Consider the following 20,040-nt stretch of genomic DNA (forward strand, 5'->3'; position numbering starts at 1 on the left):
TTTGATCTGCATTTCCCCGATGATTGATATTGAACAGTTTTTCATGTGTTGGCCATCTGTATGTCTTCTGGGAAAATGGCTTTCAAGTCCTCTGCCCATTTTTGATTGGATTATTTGGGTTTTTTTGGTGTAAGTTTCTACAAGTTCTTCATAATTTTGAATATTAACCTCTTATTGGAGCTATCATTTGCAAATATCTTCTCCCATTCAGTGGGTTACCTTTTCATTTTGTTGATGGTCTCCTTTGCTGTGCAGGAAACCTTTTAGTTTGGTATAGTCCCAACAGTTTATTTTTACTTTTGTTTTCCTTGCCTGAGGAGACAGATCTAGAAGTGAAGCTGTTTTAATAACTAAAAATGACTCAAAAATTAAGGAATCAACTGAGAGGGAGGAGCTACCCAATAGGACCAAGGATTTTCCAAAAGCAAAATGGTAGCAAATGCTGGTAAATAGAAGCTGTTTGTATTACGTGTCCAAGGATGAGAACTCTCATTGAAACTCATTACTTCTTGAGTCCCACTGGGACCACTCTAGATTATACATACATGGAATTCTCCTGATGTCTTGCCAGGCAGGCTGAAGCCTTCTCATCTTCGAGCCACATAAAGACAGATTCACAGCGGTGACTTGACTTGGTAACCTGGCAAGGCTGGTAAGCAGCCGAGCTGAAATGCAAACTTGGTACCTGCTCTTTCCATCCTGTCCTCCTCCTGCCTCCAGCTATGGAGGGCCTACTGTGTGCAGGAAGCCTCACAGTCTTGTCTGTACTAATTAAAAATCATGGCTTCTCTTGAAACCTCACATCAGTTTGAAATATGGAATGTGTGTGGGAACCACTAACTCTCTCCCCCAGGGCTCAGATTATCAGGGAGCCTCAGATGCCATGAAGGAGAGGGTGGGACCTAATCAAAGAGAAGACCAAGAATTTATTGGTTCTGCCCTTCCCCAGTGTGGATCTGAATTCTGTAGCTCTCTTCCCCAGTTGTTGCCTCTGATTTTGAGGGGATTGATCTGCCAATATCATCTGAAGCAATGATTGACAATGCTATATGCATCAAGGGTCACCACTCACAGGGACTTTTAAATAAAGTCTTATCTCCAATGTCCTGCTCAAGACATATATGTCTCCTTTTCTCACATTACGTTGTGAGGTCTAATCATCTGCATACAACTTAAAGACCTAGGCCATGATTATTGTAGCAAATGGCTTCTGTCATGGCAGGTTTGAATTCCTGAGGCTGTTTCCTATATTCTTGGTCAAACGAATTCATGCATTTGTCACTCTGCCTTTGTGCTCTGAGTTAATTGCCTTTTTATTTCACCCCTTCATTCCCTTATGAGGAAGAGCAAAGAAGTGGGATTGCCCATTGAAACACTCTTGAAGATCTGAAAAGCCCTCGTTTGGGAGTCCCAATAAATGCGTATTTGTGCATTTCATACTTTGGAACACTGGAACTCAGGGAGCTTATAATACTTTTAAAAGCACATTACAGAAAGCAAAAGTTAGTTTCTGCCCTATATGTTACCCATATTTCTCTGCAGAGTTACAGAAATAGTTCTGTAGCAGTAGTTCCTGAAGTAGCAAGGCTAAAAAGAAAAAAAAAACACACGTTCTTTGTAAAGTAGGTATATTAGTAGTTTTGAATCTGTATTTGAGGCCACAGAAACTGCCTATTTTTATTTTGGTTGAGTCAAATGCTTGGGTGCATCAATAACCCTTTCACAAAGACTGAGAAAAGGGTCAAGTTGGATTTTCAGATATGGATCAAGATGGACCACATATATATGGAGTTCAAAGCCCCATTGGCCTTTGTAGCTGAGAGGACATTGCTGAGAGTTGGATGTGAGTTCAACCTTCAATTCTCCCTGAGTTGACTGAACAACCTTTGTGACCAGATCTCTTACGGACCTGCTTATATATTGAAGGATGACTCTCTTGATTCCAAAAAAGCAATAATGGGTCTTTGTGAAGTTAAGATAAAATGGATGGAGGGTAAGCTTTCCATAAATTTGATCACCTTTATGGGAGGAAAGGTAGCAAGAGAAAAGAAATGGAGCGATAGATGTAACACAAATGTGAAATTTTGGATTGAAAGCATGAATGCCATAAGCAATAGACTTTCCTTGCATCCTTCTGTCTCCTGCTGAATTTCCAGTGCAAATGAAGCCCTGCTCCTGGGAGGAACCACTAACCAATTTTTCAGCTGCTTCAGCATCTTTCTGAGTCAGGACAGAGAATGTTAAAATTGCATTTTCTTGGGATCTTTATGCCAGAGAGAATAAATCATGTTGCCTTGCAAACACTAAACAATCACATAAATAGCAGGGCTGGGCAAAAAAGAGTCCTCGAGGCATCGGTGTGCTGGGTAATCAGGCCTCAGAGAAAGTAACTCACCCAAGCACGCTCTTTCATGAGTCCATGGACTCCTGACCAAAAAGACAGCAAAGGGCTGAGGTGAGTGAAGTCCTCTAGTAATATTAGCTTGACGAGCTTTGATTTCAGGTGAGCTCACCTACAAAGGATGAAGCTATAGAGGGCAAGATCCAAGCTGGAAGAGAATACGAAGAAAGTGCTAGCCCCATAAGAGGAGTGGGGCCATCCTATATCTCTTGCCCAGAAGACAAAATGCAAGCACCAGTTTCTGGAGCTCCAGTCTGGCCAACAATGTAATGAATGTATGACCCACGTTAGTCGCTGGCATCAACCTGACCAGTCTGTCCATATGTAGTAGGAGTCCAGCCAGTGGACTCAGGATGTGGAAGAGAAAGTGGCCAATTACAAAGAGGCCTGGCAAGGACTAGGAAGACAACCAGAGCCCCATCTACAGGGTGAGACTGATGCGTATCTGTGTGTGTGTGTGGGGGGGGGGGGGGGGGCGGGGGGGTCTGTGGATCCAGAAGAGGGAAGACAAATACTTCTGTTGCCTCTGTAGACTGGGACTGAAGACAAAGCCCCCCAGGCTGATGCGTCTGAGACTGTTTATCATTCACTCACATGCATACTGAGCATCCACCAAATCCTCGTGGGTTGGCCCGGAGAGGAAGCCATTCCCTGCTCTCCCAGTAGGAGAATCGGACAGGAAAACCAGACAATGATGATGCAGGACCAGAAAATGTAGCAATAGGAGCTGCATCAGGGCTATGGAGCACCTCATTCTAGCCAGAGGTTGGGGAGGCAATGAATAATTACCACTACCAAGCAACCATTCAGTGCTAGAATTTGGTGCCTCCACCTGTGACCTCATTTAAGTCTTGCCACAGCTGTATAAAGCAGATGTCAATATTCCAATTTAAAAATAATAAAATTGAGTCTCGGTGGAGTCCACTTACTTGCTCAATGCCACACCAGCATCAAGCAATGGAGTGAGGATTTGAAGCCAGGAACTATTTTGGCTCCAAAGCCTGTGCTCTTTTGAATGCCTCAAAGCCCACAAATCTACATCTACAGCCAGAAACACTCCCCCAAAGAATCTTTTAAGATCATTCTACCCAAAAACACAAGAGAAAAAGATAATAGAGATTACAGCAGGAGACAAAGAAAGAATTAAAATAGTGCTTTTAATATAATTTTCAGCAAATGTACAGTATGTACTTTACATCACATATTTCTAAACTGCTCATCTGGAAAATATAAGCTGCAAAAATACAGAATACCACACTCAAAATCTATTGAGTATGTGCTTTTTTCCCCCGTCCCTTCTTGAAAGAGGGTCATTTTTACCACTCCCCACCCCCACCCCATTGTAATCCAGCCTCAGCTGCTTTTGTTAAGAGCTGCTGGAGCCCTCCGTCAGAGTATTCTGGAGAGGGGGGATTTCTAAAGCATGTCAGCAGGACATCCCCACAGGAGCCAAGGGAGGGATGGACCAAAGGGAAATTGCACACCTGGTCAACATTACTGTTTAGCAACCCAGGAAATAGCCTACTGCAGGGGTTTGGAGGACTCCTGACCACAGACACCTCGTCAGTCCTCATCACAGGCCTACGCTTGGGGCCTCAAAGGACCACACACTGGCTGGATAATCCACACAGGGACCCTTGGGTTCTTGGGCAGGGCAGAGCACTCTAAGTCAAGCCTGCGAGGTCTGTGGATAGTGGCGGGCTGTTCTCTGGAGGAGGAGGATGAGGGCCAGGCCCTCAGCTTCTCACAAAGGAGTCTTCTGAAGGTGAATGTGACTCGGGGCAGGTTTTCTCAGTCTCAATGTCTTGGTACTCTGTGCCTAAAAGGGGAGGAGGGAAGAAGAGCCAAGAGGAAAAAGAGATCGGTCTTTTCTGGTTTTCCTACTTTTTTTTTCTTAAGGCTTATTATAATACCATCAAGGCTTTCCAGTGAAATGGACAAGAGCAGAAGTCATGCAAGGAAATACTGGGTTTTGCTCCATGTAACCCCAAGGAGCCAGATTCCAAGCCCAGAGACCTTTGTGAAGGCCACATCTTTCTGAGAAGCACATTTATCTATGTATCTATACCAACACTCAACTAGATGTTTCTTCTATGGGAATGAGTAAGATGTATCCCAGTCATTAACTTGTCCTCATCTTATATAAATCACCAGTGACAGGCCTTGTGTTCTGGGACTCCAAGTGTCACTGCAATCTCTGTTGAAGATGTGGCTGAGTGCCAGAGAACACCCACCAGCATCATAATGTCATGCTTTCTCCTCCAGCATCCTGGACACTTTGTTTTCTTTTCAGCCACAGTATGCACCACATGCTGAGTCAATCTCCTTACTGGAGCAAGGTTTTTAAGCCTGTGCCACACTTCCAAAATAGATGCTGTGGCTTCATTTAAAAGGCATTAAAACCCCAGCTAGTCCTTGTAATGATTTACAAGCTGGGTAGGTCTCATCGAGCATGACGTGCAGCTCTGCTGTTCGGTGATAGGCATAGTGGGGCTATACAAGTCCCCACTCATTTACTGGTCCTCTTTGGACTCCGATTCAGTGGTAGAAAAGGTGTGGAAATGTCACTCTTTTCCTCAAGATTTTGCAGCTGAGATCTGGCTTATAGGAGGTAGCCCATGTGCTCAGGGCAGTTTGGAGCATCCTTCCTCCACTTTTGTGAGGATCAAGTTCTTGTGGTCTTGGCAGGGGGTAAGGGGTGGTGGTGGTGGTGGGGGGGTTCTGCTGGAAGCCTGGGGAACAGGGGGTTGGGGAGGGTAGGACAGAAGCAAGAGCTGGGGTTGGTTAATAGCAGTGTCCAGAATGAATAAGAGGATCATGAGTGGCCAGAACACTTCTACCCATGTGGCTAAGGTGGAAGAAGGAAGAAGTGTGTTTAAAGGTCTCTAATGTTTAATTATTAAGGTAAAAAAGTTTTTCATTTTAGATTCCATGCCTGAGGCAAAATTTTGCAGAGGTTCTCATCTCCAGCTCTTGGCTCATTTCTCTGTGAAACAGAGATTTCTGTAGGGGTTTTCCCAAGCGTAGATGCTCTGCTGGCCTCATCAGAGCTTCCTAAGAGGCAGATTTGTGCTCTCATTTTGGTGGAGATGCGGTGTAGAAAGAGCACTAGTTCAGGAGTCAGACAGACCTGGCATTGGCTCCTGGTGGCCTTTCTAACTAGTTGTTAGTCTTGAGGGGCTTGGGATTACCAAACCAGTTTCCTGATCTATAAAAGTGGAAAAAATTAGACTTACCTTTACCTGGTGTAAAGCTGCTGGGTGCATTACCTGGGACTGTGCCTTATGGGACCTGGCAAGTGGTAGCAGGCTGTTACATGTGAGCTTCCCAGCCCCTTTCTCCTTTGATGTGCTGGACTAATCTATGTGTTAGCTGGGTTCCTTTTGTAATGCAACTTCCTACATTGCATACTTCCAATTGACCTTATGTCCTTAGATTATAAAATTGAACAGTTTTGACAAACATATCTCCGTGAGAGCTATCTTCTATTAAGTAGCATGAACTTAAGAAAAATACTATTTTGGGGGAATTTTAATGGGATGGCAAGATGTCAACCTACGGAATGTTAAACCTCCGGAAAATTTACCATTCCATTTGCTCATAGGAGAAGAACATAATCACTTTGCCTTATGGAAAAATATTCAGAATTTATGCTAATTATCAACTACTGATTGTTGGCCTGAGTCATTAATGCAAAAATAGAAGCATCAAGAAACTGTGTTCCTAAAAGCCTAATATCTGATATAGAGAAAAACATATCCAACCTGTGACCAGTGTCAGGGTGTCTGAAAGTCCTGGGCCAGAGCCAAAATCCTGAGGTTGATGCTGAGAACCATGGTGGTGCCTGGTGGGATGTCTGGGGTCTCCCCACTGAAGCCGATGACCAGCACTGAGGAATGCCTCCCTGGCATGTCACAATGTAGGAGAGCGGGAGAATCTGTTTCCTTTTACCTGTCCGCTTCTGGTAGAACACCCTATAGAGACTGGGCTCTGTGGTTAAGACTGGGAACAACACAGGAAGAACCAAAGTCCCCGGAAGACAGCTGTCGTGGTGTCCTGGTGGTTCTATTAGGGGGCACGTGAGAATGCGTGGGACCCACAGTCCATTTGAGCTGGGGTCTTTCTGATGAGGCGGTCCTTATGGGTGGGGAGCGGTGTCTCACATCTTGCCCAGTATGCAGGGGGTACCCGTAAAGGCTAAGATCACAGGCTTTGGATTCATGGACTTGGGTTTGAATCCCAGCTGTTTCTCTTGGTCCTGAGCCAATTCTGAAAGCCCTCCCTGCCTCGTTTTCCTCTCCTATGCACTGATGCTAATAACAGTTCCTACCTCACGGAGCTATTGTTGAGATTAAATGAGCTAACACATGTAAGAAGCTGGTTCACAGTAAGTGCTTGGTAAATGTTAGCTACTATTATTAGTTGTTAATAGTGCTTACCGATTCCTCTGGCATATCTACTAGTTTCATAGTGCTAAGATTTTGTGTTGGTGGAAGGGATGTGAAATACGATTTGAATCCTTTTTTTTTTTTCCCTCATTCCTCCATTTCCTCCACCCATCCCCAGTTCATCGCATAACAGGACAATTACTATGGTAGAACTATGGAGTATCAGAGCTTGGAAGGGCCTGGAGATCAGATCGTGTAGCTCAAATTCCTCTCAGTCCATAGAAAGATGATGTTGCCTTCAATTATAAACCCTGACAGTCATGGGGTACTTACCTCATTCTTGGAAAATGGGATACTCGCATTAGATTCCCATGGGCAGTAACGTCAGGGTTGATGGACAACCAGCTGCAGGACCCCTCCTACACGTGACTTAGCCCATGCTAGAGCAGCCTTAGCTGCTGGAGCCCCCTGCGCCCCCCCCAGCCCCCAAACATGCTGTACTGCTTCAGAGCTCAGCACACTACTGCCCTCAGCCACTGTCTTTGTAAGAAAAGCTTTATTGGAACACAGCCCATGCATTTGTTTACACATGAGCTGTTTTCATGCCACAACAGAGTTGAGTGCTTGTGACAGACTCTGTAGGACGCTCAAAGCCTTAAAATGGTTACCACCTAGCTCTTTATAGGTTTGTCAACTTGTTCCGGTGGCCCTCTCAGGAGAGGTGACCTCCTACCCCCTCTCCCTGGCAGACACGCACTGCTCTTTAGTTCTTGGTTCTAGACCATGCCTCTCTCTCAAAGCTTCCTGATTCTCGATGCCAGGAGGCTGAACTTTCCACCACCATGAATCAGCCCTCCTTGGGCTCAGTCAGAGCCAGGCTCTTAATATTATTATTCTATTGTTTTTGTTTGTGGTCAGGTCTGTCTGGCTCATCGAACTATGAGCTCTTGGAGGATGGAACCATGTCTTTTTCATCTTTGCTGCTGGTCCAGGGCCTGGCAAATTACCAGAATCTTAATAAAGCAAAGAGTGAATAAATGCACTCGAGAAATTTTATAGAAATTATTTTTATAGAAATTATCAAGCTTGTACAATATATCCCCAAATGGCACTAACCCTGCCAAGGGAAATCATGCTACCATGTCGATGGTCCCCGAGAGGCAGGAGTTGTCCCTGTCTCCAGAGCAATCACATATCTCTGAGGTACAGGAGACTCTTTGCTTTTCTGAATTTCCCATTTTAGGCCATTCAACTCTGTCCTTCCTGGCCAATGACCACCAGGCACTCTGAGATCACCTACAAATGGAGAAAAGTGGAGGGTGGGTGGGTGGCTGGCTATGTGCAGGCAGTGTAGTTTCCAGTGTTACCTTGAGCATCAGGCCCCGTAAGAGGCATCTGAACAGAAATAGCTTCTTGCATATTCAACTGGTTAGGGATTCTTCTGTTTTGAGAATTTGTGAGCAACCATAATCCCCCAGGGGCACTGGGTCTGAAGGCTATCATTCAGGGCTAGTTAACTGCTCGAAGAGATTAGGTCCTTGCATCTGTTCAGAACTCAAGAATTTGGACTGAGTTGGAAGTGATGGTATAATGAACAAGGAGGAAGGGCAGAGGGAGGAGGAGGAGGACTATGTTTATGTTCCACACTAATTAATTTTCCAGGCTGAATTTAATTTTTGCTAGCACCTTCTCTTGGAAAACGTGGCATCTAGTAAGTATTTGACCTGGATTCTAACTTAAAGGGAAACACAGCTTATGGCTGAATGGGGGCTGAGGGAGAGGGCATTGGGACACACTCAGCAATCAAGCCCTCACTGTGTGTCTGGAACTTTCTCCTGAGTCATCAAAATAGATAAAAAGAGCACAAGAAAGCAAGTATTTCTCTGTGGGGCTGAACAACTACTGGCCTGGTTTTCTTCCTTTGTCTAAACCAAACCAAACCAAATACACAAACAACTCTGGAGTGGAACGCTACCAAACCATAACAGAAGTTTATCCATCCTCCTCCCTCTGCTCTTGACGATAAGATTTCTCTACATTGACCTTTATTGCTTAACACCGCTGCGAAGTGCTTACACTACAGGTCTGGCTGCCCTGACTGGGTGGAGAAGAGATCATACTCATGAAGGCCTGAACAGCAGGCAGCAGGAAAGCAGCCCTGCAGGTTACAGAAGGTTTGTCAACTTGTTGACAGCAGCCAGCGACTACTTTTCCTCAGAGGGTTTCTCTGTGAGCATGTGTGTGTGTGTGTGTGTGTGTGTGTATACACACACAAAATACATATATATATATATTTTGTTCTCCATTCCACATGTTTCTCAATGAATGGCCTGCTCTAGAAGTACAGAAGATAATCCATTAGGAACCATGGGTTAAAACTTTTTACTGAGAAAATGCCTCAGGAGTGGTATGGTGGTCATCCTAGGGACTGGGTGGTTGCCCATGTATGGAATGTTTCTGCAGGTCACCTGAGAGGGAAAGACTTCTCTTGCTCCTTCATTAGCTGTGAGGAAAGCCTGTATGCTGTGGCCTTCTGAAGTGGTAGGTTTCCCTGGGGAAGGGATGGGAAATCTTGACATGTCCAAGTAAGGGGTCATCCTTGAAGATAGGGAAGGGGATTAAATCAGTGATCTAAATGTATAAACACCACTTTAAAATATATAGGCCTAACTTTAAAAATCACTAGAAGAAGCCATTCTACTCTAAGTTGGTGAGAGAAAAAAGTGATTTTTATGGAGAAGCACACTCTTTCCTGCATGGAAGACATTAACAAGTCTGTCAAAGGATTCCTTAGAAGCTCTTGACTTACCCTTATTATTTTGCCTAAGCACTACTGGAAAACTCCTTAGGGGGGATACGGAGAGGAGGTCTCTCTTGCTCCTTCATTAACTGTGAGGAAAGCCCACATGCTGTGGCCTTCTGGAGTGGTAGTGTCCCCAGGGTGCCTTGATGCTTCCCAGCCTTCCTCGGTGGAGGCGTGAAGGAGGGAGCAAGGCTGCTGGTCCTCCCTGACAGCACACACCAAACTCCATACCTCAGAGAGAAATCTACTTTTACAAAATGTGTTTACTTCATATGCAGGACTAACATCGGTCAAAAAAACTTCTTGGTCTACATGTAGGAGTTACAAAAAAAATCTGTCAAAAGTTGCAGCAAAGAGAGATTTTTTCATCCATCTCTGGGTCAGTTCAACTAAGATGGTGGAGGAGTTAGGAGCAGAAGAGAGAGAGAAGCTGTGTTCACCTTCTAGGTTCATTCTATCCCTTACATTTTTGTTGTAAGGCCCATGTAGCTCTTGCCAGGACATCTTTTCATTCAGAATACCACTCAAAACCAAACGAATAACCAAAGAGCTGGATCTAATGCTGTAGATACAATGGTTCTTTGTAGCACAAAAGGAAAACCTAACACCAGACTGGGTTTTCTGTTCTGTAAGTAGGAAAGAAATTAAAACTCTAAAAGGTGACACACCACATGTTGAAATCGGGGGGCTTTCAGTTCATATCCAATTGTTGACAAAACTGAGCCCTGGAGGTGTTTTCCTTTTTCATCTCAACATTTCATTCATCTTAAAATTTCAGAGGAAAAAAAAATCCAAAATGCAAAGAGTTTTCAAAAAACTTTCTTTTTAAAGCAAATGGCCCCCATGAAAGCACGAGGTCATTGGGCCTCACTGTGTGTGTACTGAGTTTGGAGAGCTATGCAGAGGGCAGTGGCCTATTAGCAACACATTTTAAAACACAACTCACCCCAAACCTGTACAGAACAGTTTCAAAGCCTTAGGAACGACAGAGAATACATATTTTATGAGTTGGTTGGAGAACAATCCTGCCTTTTTCTAGTTAACACATTGAGGAGTGTCCCTATGTCCACCGACAAGGACAGACTAAGAGGAAACACATGAAGGGTGTTTTTGGAAGAATCCTGTCCCAGGCAGCTGATCATGGTGGGCCCGCACCACGACACGTTGTCCTTGCTTGGTGGTGCTTTCTCAAGTTTCGGGCTGTCACTCAAAATGCCCCATTTACAAGTTGAGAAATTTGGCACACAACAAGCCCACTCTTCTCCCCACTCTTTGCATTTCTGATTCTTCTGTTGCCCTCTGCGTGAACTGCAAATCTGTGTCTTAGGTGAAAAGGCAAACCAACCAACAACCCTTGAGATCTTTCCCAGGGCCATGAGTGGCCTGGACGAAGATCACGGAGGAGACATGAAAGGGCCTTAACAGAGCCACGTGGGTGCACACGCAGGCTCTCACTTAAGCTCCGCCCCCTTATGGGAATGGTCTTATGAGGCTGAGGCTCCTGCCTCCAAGACGCCTCTCCCAAGATTCTTATCTCCAACTGCTGGAGGGTCAGCCACTTTCAAAACACAGACGAGGCCTCTTTGTTCAAGTCTGACCCTGAAAACAGTGACATTTTAATGTATCAGACCTGTGGTGGCTTCTACAACCCTGTGGGTCTATTCACTATCACAGACCCCACAAACCGATCAACAGCTCATGCCAGGGACTGTTCCTTCTCTTGCCTATCCCCAGAGGCACTGTGCCCATCCACACAACCCACATCTAAGCGTGTCTCCTCCACAGGCTGAAAAGAACGCTTCTCGGAATGTGAAGCATGAATATAAAAGGGCTTCCCATGACAGTGATCACTGAATCATGGGGAATAAAGCCAGAAGGCGAATTTGCAATTCATCACATTATCCCCTGTTGTCTCAAATGTGATTCTTTTAAAGGCAGGCTGCATAGACACTCTTAAAGCATTTTTTTCTTCATGTAGCACATGGTATATTCTTGTTTGCGCAGAATATCCGAATGAGGATAAAACGATAAAAAAAATTACAATAGATTAATGCATCCCTTGAATCACATTATATTTTTGGTGCATTAAAAAAGGAGGAAAAGAGAAAGAAAGCAACCAGCATAATAAACTCAGCCTAGAGAAATGTGTTAGTGATTGAAGGGTTAACACGGATTTTAGAAGTGGTTAAAAATAGTATTAGAGGATTATACATACAACAGTTTGAAATTCATATGCATTGCGGTTTTTTCTTTTAAAAATGGCAAAATGTTTGGCAAATGTAAGCAAATGACTTGGACTGTGTGGGTTTCACCGGCTCTGAGAGAAGTCGGTCATAGCCAGGCGAGGCCCACTGCTTCCTGAGGTCACTCTGCGGGGCTGGGGGGTGCTGTGGGGGGAGGGGAGGTGCCGCACCGCCCCCCCCCCATGCCCGGCTCCCCCCTGGGGCCCTCAGTCTTGAACATGAACATGGAGCTGGTGAGAGATGCCAACTACAGACTCCAGCACGGATCACCCATTAGCATCGCTGAGAGAACTCTGGGGCCTTGAACCACATGCAGACTGGGTGAGTCGTCTACACAATGACCCATATTGCAAAAGTAAGAGGAGGGGACACCCGCTCCTGCGACTTGCGTGCCCCCCACCCTCGCGTGGAGGGGGCAGGTGGCACAGGGTGTGTCGCTAGTGCTTATCCTGGCAATGTTGTCAACTTGTGTTTTTTAGTAGACTTTTAAAAAAATTTGTATGTGTATGTATATCCAGAAAGGTCCATCCTCCAAGCGGGCCACCATTAGTTCCCTGAATTTGGCAGTGCCTGTTGCTTGCAGCTGTCGGCATCCCGAAAAAAACCACGAGGTGCCTTCAAAGAGTAGACTCTGGGCCCAGCAGGTCGCACGCCAGACACGCGATCCCATGTTCTCCTTATTCTGAATCCTGTCTGGCTCTGATTTTGAGAAAGAGGACAAGGGCTGTGTTGTTGTGTGTGTTGTATGTGTGTGTGTGTGCGCGTGTAGGTGTGTGTCTCTGTACTGAGTTTTGCTTTTTTTTTTTTTTGAAACTTTTTCTTTTTTTTAGGAAAAATGACCCTTTGATTCCTAATACAGAGTTCAACCTCCTTTCGTCACTATAAAACGGACTCCATGTTTTCACACCACTCATGATCTTCAAGGTTATAGATAAATTTTGTCCTATGGGTCTGGCTTGCGGGCACAGGGTCCCTCCCCAGATTGTCTAGGGTCAGAGTAGAGGCAAAGAACTCACTGGTGCTCAGCCCGCCCTCGTGGTTTTTGATGTAGCGTTTATAGTTTTTCCTCAGGCACTGCCACGTGGTTGTGTAGAGGACAAAGGCGGAGGACTTCAGAACGATGGCGATGCTGACATACAGGTATCTGTAGGCCACGTTGTCATACAGGACACAGGCGCCTTGCTCCCCGCAGAACGTGCTCCAGAACAGGCAGGTGGAGTCAATGCCGGCCCCAAAGATGAGGGGAGGGGGAATGAAGCCTGCGAGAGGGGAAGAAACACGTCACACTCATGCTCTGGCCTCTCCCCATCCATACGCATGCACTGCTCTCTTTACAGGACCACCGGGCTAGGGGGTCCCGCTGGGCCCCTGACTCCATGGCACAGGGCTGGAAAGACTGGAGTCCAAACTCCAGTTCTGCTCAAACCTGTGCCCAGTTGTCAAGTCCCCCTGGGCTGTTATTTTCTCATCTGCAAAATGGGGATAATATCAATCCTGCTGAGACTGCTCAGAAGACTGACCAAATGAAGCCATGGAAAGCATTTAGAAGGACGCCTAGAACACAAACAAGATGAATGACAGCTGCTACTAGTCTCATCTGCTGACAGGCTGAGAAGGAAAAAGCTGGTCTTCTCTGGAGGGACCATTCCTCGTGTTGAAGCAGTGCAACCTCATCAAGGGAAATGCAAGGAGGTAGGGCACTCCGTGTATCGTGTTCCTGCACAGCGCTTCCATGGCTATGTGTGTGAGTGGAGGGAGCAGGGACTGGAAGGGACCAGAAGTTGAACAGGAGTACACTTTACCTTATGTATAGACACACACGTGTATACATGCATGCACATGTGTAAAATGCACAGATAAATGTGTATGCATCCATCATTTAAGATGAAAAATATCTGCATGCAAGCTAACAAATTTCCCTTCCCCTAGACATCACCACTGCATTGAATTCTTCTCATTCTGAGCTGAGAACCAGTTTTAAAACCTTCACCATGGAGTATTCCACATGCTTCCAACCAATGATCAAAAATGGCAGAGGGGATGAGAACTACTCTCCTTAACTCAGGTCTGTGTTTCTGGCCCTTGTCCAAGCCCGAAGGTCATCAGTCCTGGCTGCACATTTATAATCATCCAAGGTGTTCCATCCTAGAACAATTAAATTAGAATGTTTGGTGTGTGGCCGGGTCATTGGCATTGTGAAAGCATCTCCTGGTGATTCTGGCCATTGGGAGGGAGGGGGGGTGGTGGGGGAAGCATTTCATCCGTACTATGGGAAATCAGTAGATGGCCCATTAATACAAATTAATTGCCTCACACTAAAAGTATCCCCAAGACCAGAATGTGGTGCCAATCACATTCAGGGAGAGCCCTCAGGGCAGAACATGATCACTGGAAGCAGGTGCCAAGAGATCTGTGATCCCAGTCCTGAGGTAGCCTGCGAGCTGGATGATATTTCTAGGGTCAGCCCTGGAGTGTCAGTTGCACTTTGTGAATCTGAAGTGATGAGATATAGATCCTTCGCCCGGGAAAGTACATCTACCCAAAAAAATCACACCATGTTTCAGGGGGTTCATGGACCCCTGAAGTTCATTCATGATCACCAGAATGAGAACACCTGTGTCATCCATGCTGCAGACCCTCCTTTCAGATGGACCCTCCGAGGGCAGCCAGGGAGGGAAAGGAAAACAGCCCTTCCTTTGTTTTAAGGACAGGCTCAGAAGGGCTGAGAGAGGGACCGCACTGTCCCATCAGTCCTAATGAGGTTGGCCGAGCTCCTGGCTCTCCAGATGCCTCAGCACTTAGCCTAGCCTTAGCACTCCTCAGCTCTGTTCCATGTTAGCCTGCAGAGAAACCCTGAGAAGGAATTTTAGTTGGAAACCTCATTAAACTGCCCAAGCAGCTCGATTCAACAAGTAAACTCCAGGCTCAAAATCCTGCAGGCAGCTTCCAGGTCTGCCTGGGCCCACCCCATGGAAAGTCCTCATAAGAAGGCTGCCCCAGGATCCAAGGCCTTCCTCACCAACCAGTGGGTACTCTCCCACCCCCCACCCCACACCCCCAACAAATGCCTTTCTTCATTTAACTCAAAAGGAGCCCCCTGGACTAACAGCTCTGACAACCACATAGGAGAAACTAAGTCACACTCCACATTATTTAAGTAAAGAAATGGAGAACTGGAGCCAACTTATATTGATGACTTAGGAAAAAGAACAAATCTGTTTCTCGGGCCCAATGGGATTGTGTGAATCCATTCACCTATTTCTCTGGATTTTAGGAGACTGTGATAGCCCCTCCCTCCTCTTCTGCCTTTCCTGAGGTCACTTTGTCCTAGCCTTCCCATTCATCACCAGGCCATGGGGGTGCCAAGACCTGGATACCTCTGGCAACAGCTCTGCCATGGGAAGGGAGTGACAGCACAGGGGCCCCTCACGCCTCAATGCAAAAGGGCTGAAAGAGTCACAAACACATCCACACTGGGCAAATGTGGTCCTGTTTTCAGCACATTGGAGGAGATTTGCAACATAAAGGAGTCATTATTTAATACCTGCTTGGACCAAAATAGCCCTCTAAATTGCCAATATGCAACTCCTTCATAGATCTGTAACTGAGTGAGGGTTTTTAAAATATTGTGTTATCTTTAAAGTATGGCATCCTTCTTTGTGTTAATGTGTCAATTTTATCCTGCCTCCTGTCAAGCTCTATTACCAGATGACGCAGCCCTGGAAGGAGTCAGAAAAAGCCTTCAAACTAGGAAAAGTTTTTTCATATTTTGGAGAACCTTTGTGACAGGGAAGAAAGAACCTTTGAGTCAAAAGCCTTAGGGGCAAGTCACTTCATTCCTTGGTGCCTCAGTTTCCTGATCTTTAAAATGGTGCTAATACTGCGCACCTAGCCAGGGTCAAGGCGAGCATTGGTACAGACGAAGTGTTATGCGCAGGTCTGGTCCTTCCACCTGGCCAGAGCTCTGGCACCTGATTTACGTTATACAGGGGATTTGGGGTAACACTTTAGAATAAAGTCCAGGTTCAATACTTTCAGTATAACTGTTATGAGGTTCCTTTTCTATATGACAAAAAAAATTGGCTTTTCCATGGAATTCATCTTTTTCCTTATAGGGACTTAAATTCTTCCCTAAAGGGGGGTTCTGGCTCTCAGGTGTGCAGAGAATACTAGAGAGGAAGAACAGACTGGATCTCATTCATCAGAGGTCATTCTAGCACACGCCTGATTAGTCACAGCAGGGAGTTCCACCTGATGGTTAATTCTCACGTGCAGGCACTCATCATTCTGTTTATCACTCAGGTAGACCAAACAAACCCGTCCCTGCAGGATCCTGCCTCCCCAGACACCAATGGGAGGCTGTGGTGGTAGTTAATGAAGGGAAACCTCCTTAAAATGGAACAGGGAGGACAGAAGGGGGAGCCATATAACAAGAACAACTCAACTGTCAATTACAGACCCCCAACAGGGAAAGGTACACATTGTATCTCCTACAAGAAATGGACTACCCCAGCCACTCAGCCATAAGAGCCGGTCTTCACCCTCAACTCTTGCTTTTCTCCAATAGACTTTCATTCAGAACCCCTCCCGACCTCTTGACTCTTCTCCATAAAGTAACCTTCCTCTCCTTTTTGGCAGAACTTGCCTATGGTTTTGCTGTAGCTTACATATCCGGAACTGCAATTCTATTTATTATTGTTGATTTTTTTTTGCTGGTAAAATAATGGGATTTTTAAGGTTAACACTATTTAGCTATCAGAGTGGGATCCAGAGAGAACCTGCACCAGCTCCATGAGCAAACTAGTGCTGGCACCCTCAGAGCCATGTGAGCTACTTTTCTGCTGACCTTAGACTTTGAAGGTAAGTTTTTTTCTGGATATCAAGCTCCACTCTGGGTTTTGAGCTCTCCAGACTTTATTCGAGATCTGTTTTAAGGCTTTGTTCTTTCTGAGAGCACTCATTTGGCCTTTGGTAGGATTCCTTTTGGAACCGGAATGTTGCTGTTGAAAAGCTGCACTGTTTAGGAAATTTTTGTTTCTCTAGAGAATAAACCTCTAAGAAATGGGGTCCCAGCCTCAAAATGCTTTAGAGGGTGCTGTCCGCCTTCTGGGACCCCAAATGGTTTTATGTTGAAAAGCTGCAGTCTCTCTTCACATGCATTTCTAACTAAATGGACCAACTTCACCAAAAGAAATTTTCAATTTTAGTGGGGAACCCTTCCATTTCCTAAATTTACTTTTCTCAAAACTGAATTGGACAGGCCTGATTCTAAAATTGTCTACTGAATGGGATGCCTATATTGATTGCTATTTTTGAAGCTTCCAAACGTTGTCAGAAATCTGAAATTTATACTAGCTGCATCAAAGGAAACAGGGCGGCTGAGCCCACTTTCCCCCTTCCCTGTTCTCTTGGTCTCAGAATATATGGCAGCCTCCTGGCTCAGGTACAGCCTCTGAGGCCATTTTCCTTATTGGCTCACCTTCTCTTTCCCTCTGAAGGAACGCCTCGCTCCTCTCCCTAATAAGCTCCACATTTCTTATGTTCCCTGGAATAAGGTCAGATTGTGAGCCACAGTTAAAGAGTTTCCCAAAGTGACTGAGGACTCCTGTAAGGTGTGCTGAAGAATTTAACAGTTATTAAAATTTACCAACCTGGTTTCTCAGATTTATATTAGTCCACGTGCTTATTGCCGAGGGCCAGGTGAAACAATGGATGGAACTAGCCCAATGGGAACATCCTGAAGGGGATTTAGAGAAAACAGACCCCTAGCTTTTGGCAGGATGCTAGAACACTTGCTGGAAAGCTCCACTAAGCAATTATGGTAGCTTTGGAACAAAATTCAGATTTGCACAGAAAAGCCTGGTGAACCTGTTCATAACTATTACAATCAACTCCAAATTGTCTTTATTTTTTAATAAAGATTTTATTTATTTATTTATTTTTATTTATTTATATATTTTTGATTTTATTTATGAGAGACACACACACACACAGAGGTAAAGACACAGGCAGAGAGAGAAGCAGGCTCCACTCAGGGAGCCTGATGTGGGACTCAATACCAGGACTCCAGGATCATGCCCTGCGCCAAAGGCAGGCACCCAACCACTGAGCCACCCAGGCATCCCCCAAATTGTCTTTAAAGAACATTCTGGTGTTCCTTTAGATGTAGAATCCACCTGGGTAGCATTGAACTCAATTTATTATTATTACTATTATTATTATTATTGAAATGGAGTACATGAAAATCCCAAGAAGTCTCCCCACTCAGCACAGAGCCCAATGTGGGGCTCGGTCTCACAACCCTGAGCCAAAATCAAGAATTGGGACACTCAACCTCCTGAGCCATCCAGGTGCCCTGGTATTTCTTTTTTAGTTAAAAGGACCAGGATGGAATGGGACTATCCACGCCAGATTTAATTTGGCAAACCAGCTCACTTGCACCCTAGATGAGTCATCCAAAAAGTACTAAAATTCTTAATCTTTAATGCTGGCAACCGAACATCTCTAAACAAAACTAACCCTCCCCTAATTTCCGTTATTACTGCCAAGGGCCAGGACTGTGGAAAAAGATGGTTACAAACTTAAGAGCTCCAGGCACCTGCAGCCTTCTATCTGGCCTTTGTGATATCCTCCTAATTCCCAGTGTCGGGGCTCTGAGGAACTACACGGGTTCTTCCCAGTCTTCTTTCCTGATCAGCTCAGAGAAATCGCTCTCCAGATTGGGAATGAATCTCTTTGTCTTTATCGACACCAGAGCTAAACTCTCATTGCTCAATACCAGCCTTGGACATGAAACCAGTTCAAACAGTGGAGGTCTTTAATAAACCTCAATAGCTCCCGGTCTCCAAACCCTATTCCCCCTTGTTTAGGCCTGCTAATACTCACCCTTTTCTCCTTATTTATTGGGCTGAGATTTCTTAGAAAAATATCATGCCAGAATTTCTCTCAAAGAACCTGACAGTAGTAATCAAAATAGCCAACCAGGCGAATTAAATGACCCTTCCGCGCTATTACTTGCTCTGACTGTGCCAGCACTATAGCAGAGTCTGGAGACGCCAACCATTTGCCCCTATTGAATCAGCTACCCTCCTTTTTATGGGTAAGATCTTCAGTTGATATTGGCAGAATCCAGAGTATACATCCCATCAAGGTTCGAATAGATCCCACAAAACCTCTCTCCAGAAGTAATCAATACCTTATAAATAAAAAAACCCTTCAAGGCATCAAGCGCATAAAGAAGATTACAGGGCCCAAGGCCTTATTAGCTCCTGAACTAGTCCCTGTAGTATCCCTATTTTACTCTTGAGAAAACCCAGTGGCTGAGGATAGAAGTTTGTTCATGACCTCAAAGCAATAAATAACATTGCTGTCCCTTGGTACCTGGTAATTCCCAACCCCCATACGCTACTGGCATCCATTCCCACTCAAAGCAAATTTTCACTGTAGTTGATCTATGCATTTTTCAGTATCCTGGTTGATAAGGAGAGTGAATATCTTTTTGATTGTACCTGGACAGTAATGCCCCAGGGGTTACACAGAGAACTTCTTTTTAGTTTTCACAAGCCTTAGAAGTCAATTTGGATGATGTCAGTTACAATACAGACAGGATTTCCTTCTTTGCTCCCCTTTTCAAGTTTTTTAAGAGAGAGAGCACGCGTGCGCGCACACACACACACACACACACACACACACGGTGTGGAGCCTGACATAGGGCTCAACCTCACAGCCCCGAGATCATGACTTGAGGCAAAATCAAGAGTTGGACGCTTAACCGACTGAGCTACCCAGGTACTCCCCACCCCCTTTCTCAAACTTCTTTACAGAAAATAGCATCTACTTGTTTAAAACTTTTGGCCTTGAAGAGACATAGGGAAATTGCACCTTTGACAGAGCACCAGATTTCAGAACAAGGACTACATTTGAATCCAGGTAGTTTTTAGCAACTAGAACCTCCCCAAACCTAAAACTAAGCACCACTTAACGAGGCTTTTGGGGACTGGCTAGCTACTGTTGAAATTAGATTTCAAGCTGTTCTCCAACCTCCATATGCTTTACCAAAAACTGACAAACCTGACCCTATTATTTGGAAAGATCAGGAAGGCACAGCTTTTGAGACTTTAAATAAAAGCCTAATAAAGCCCGTTATCCTCAGACATCCTAATGATCAACTTCTCCTGTTTATATGGGAGAGGGGAGGGAATGCCC

The 20,040-nt window shown here is 45.1% G+C and overlaps 1 protein-coding gene across 2 annotated transcripts in view; it reads right to left on the bottom strand.

Annotated features, from left to right (window-relative positions):
* Positions 1-3,539: 3,539 nt before the first annotated feature.
* Positions 3,540-20,040, bottom strand: part of SLCO3A1 (solute carrier organic anion transporter family member 3A1) — a 303,056-nt gene continuing 286,555 nt past the window's right edge. Inside the window, exons 10-11 of one of the 2 annotated variants that reach the window (XM_026001469.2) lie at positions 12,852-13,094; positions 3,540-4,220 (exon numbers count right to left, since the gene is read on the bottom strand). In XM_026001469.2, the coding sequence (XP_025857254.1) occupies positions 4,138-4,220; positions 12,852-13,094 (326 nt within the window). In that variant the 3' untranslated portion in view covers positions 3,540-4,137. Of the gene's footprint in view, positions 4,221-12,285; positions 13,095-20,040 lie in introns of those variants that run through there. The other variant, XM_026001463.2, reaches the window with a different exon arrangement.

Source organism: Vulpes vulpes, chromosome 14 (genome assembly GCF_048418805.1).
Source record: "Vulpes vulpes isolate BD-2025 chromosome 14, VulVul3, whole genome shotgun sequence".
NCBI lineage: Eukaryota > Metazoa > Chordata > Mammalia > Carnivora > Canidae > Vulpes > Vulpes vulpes.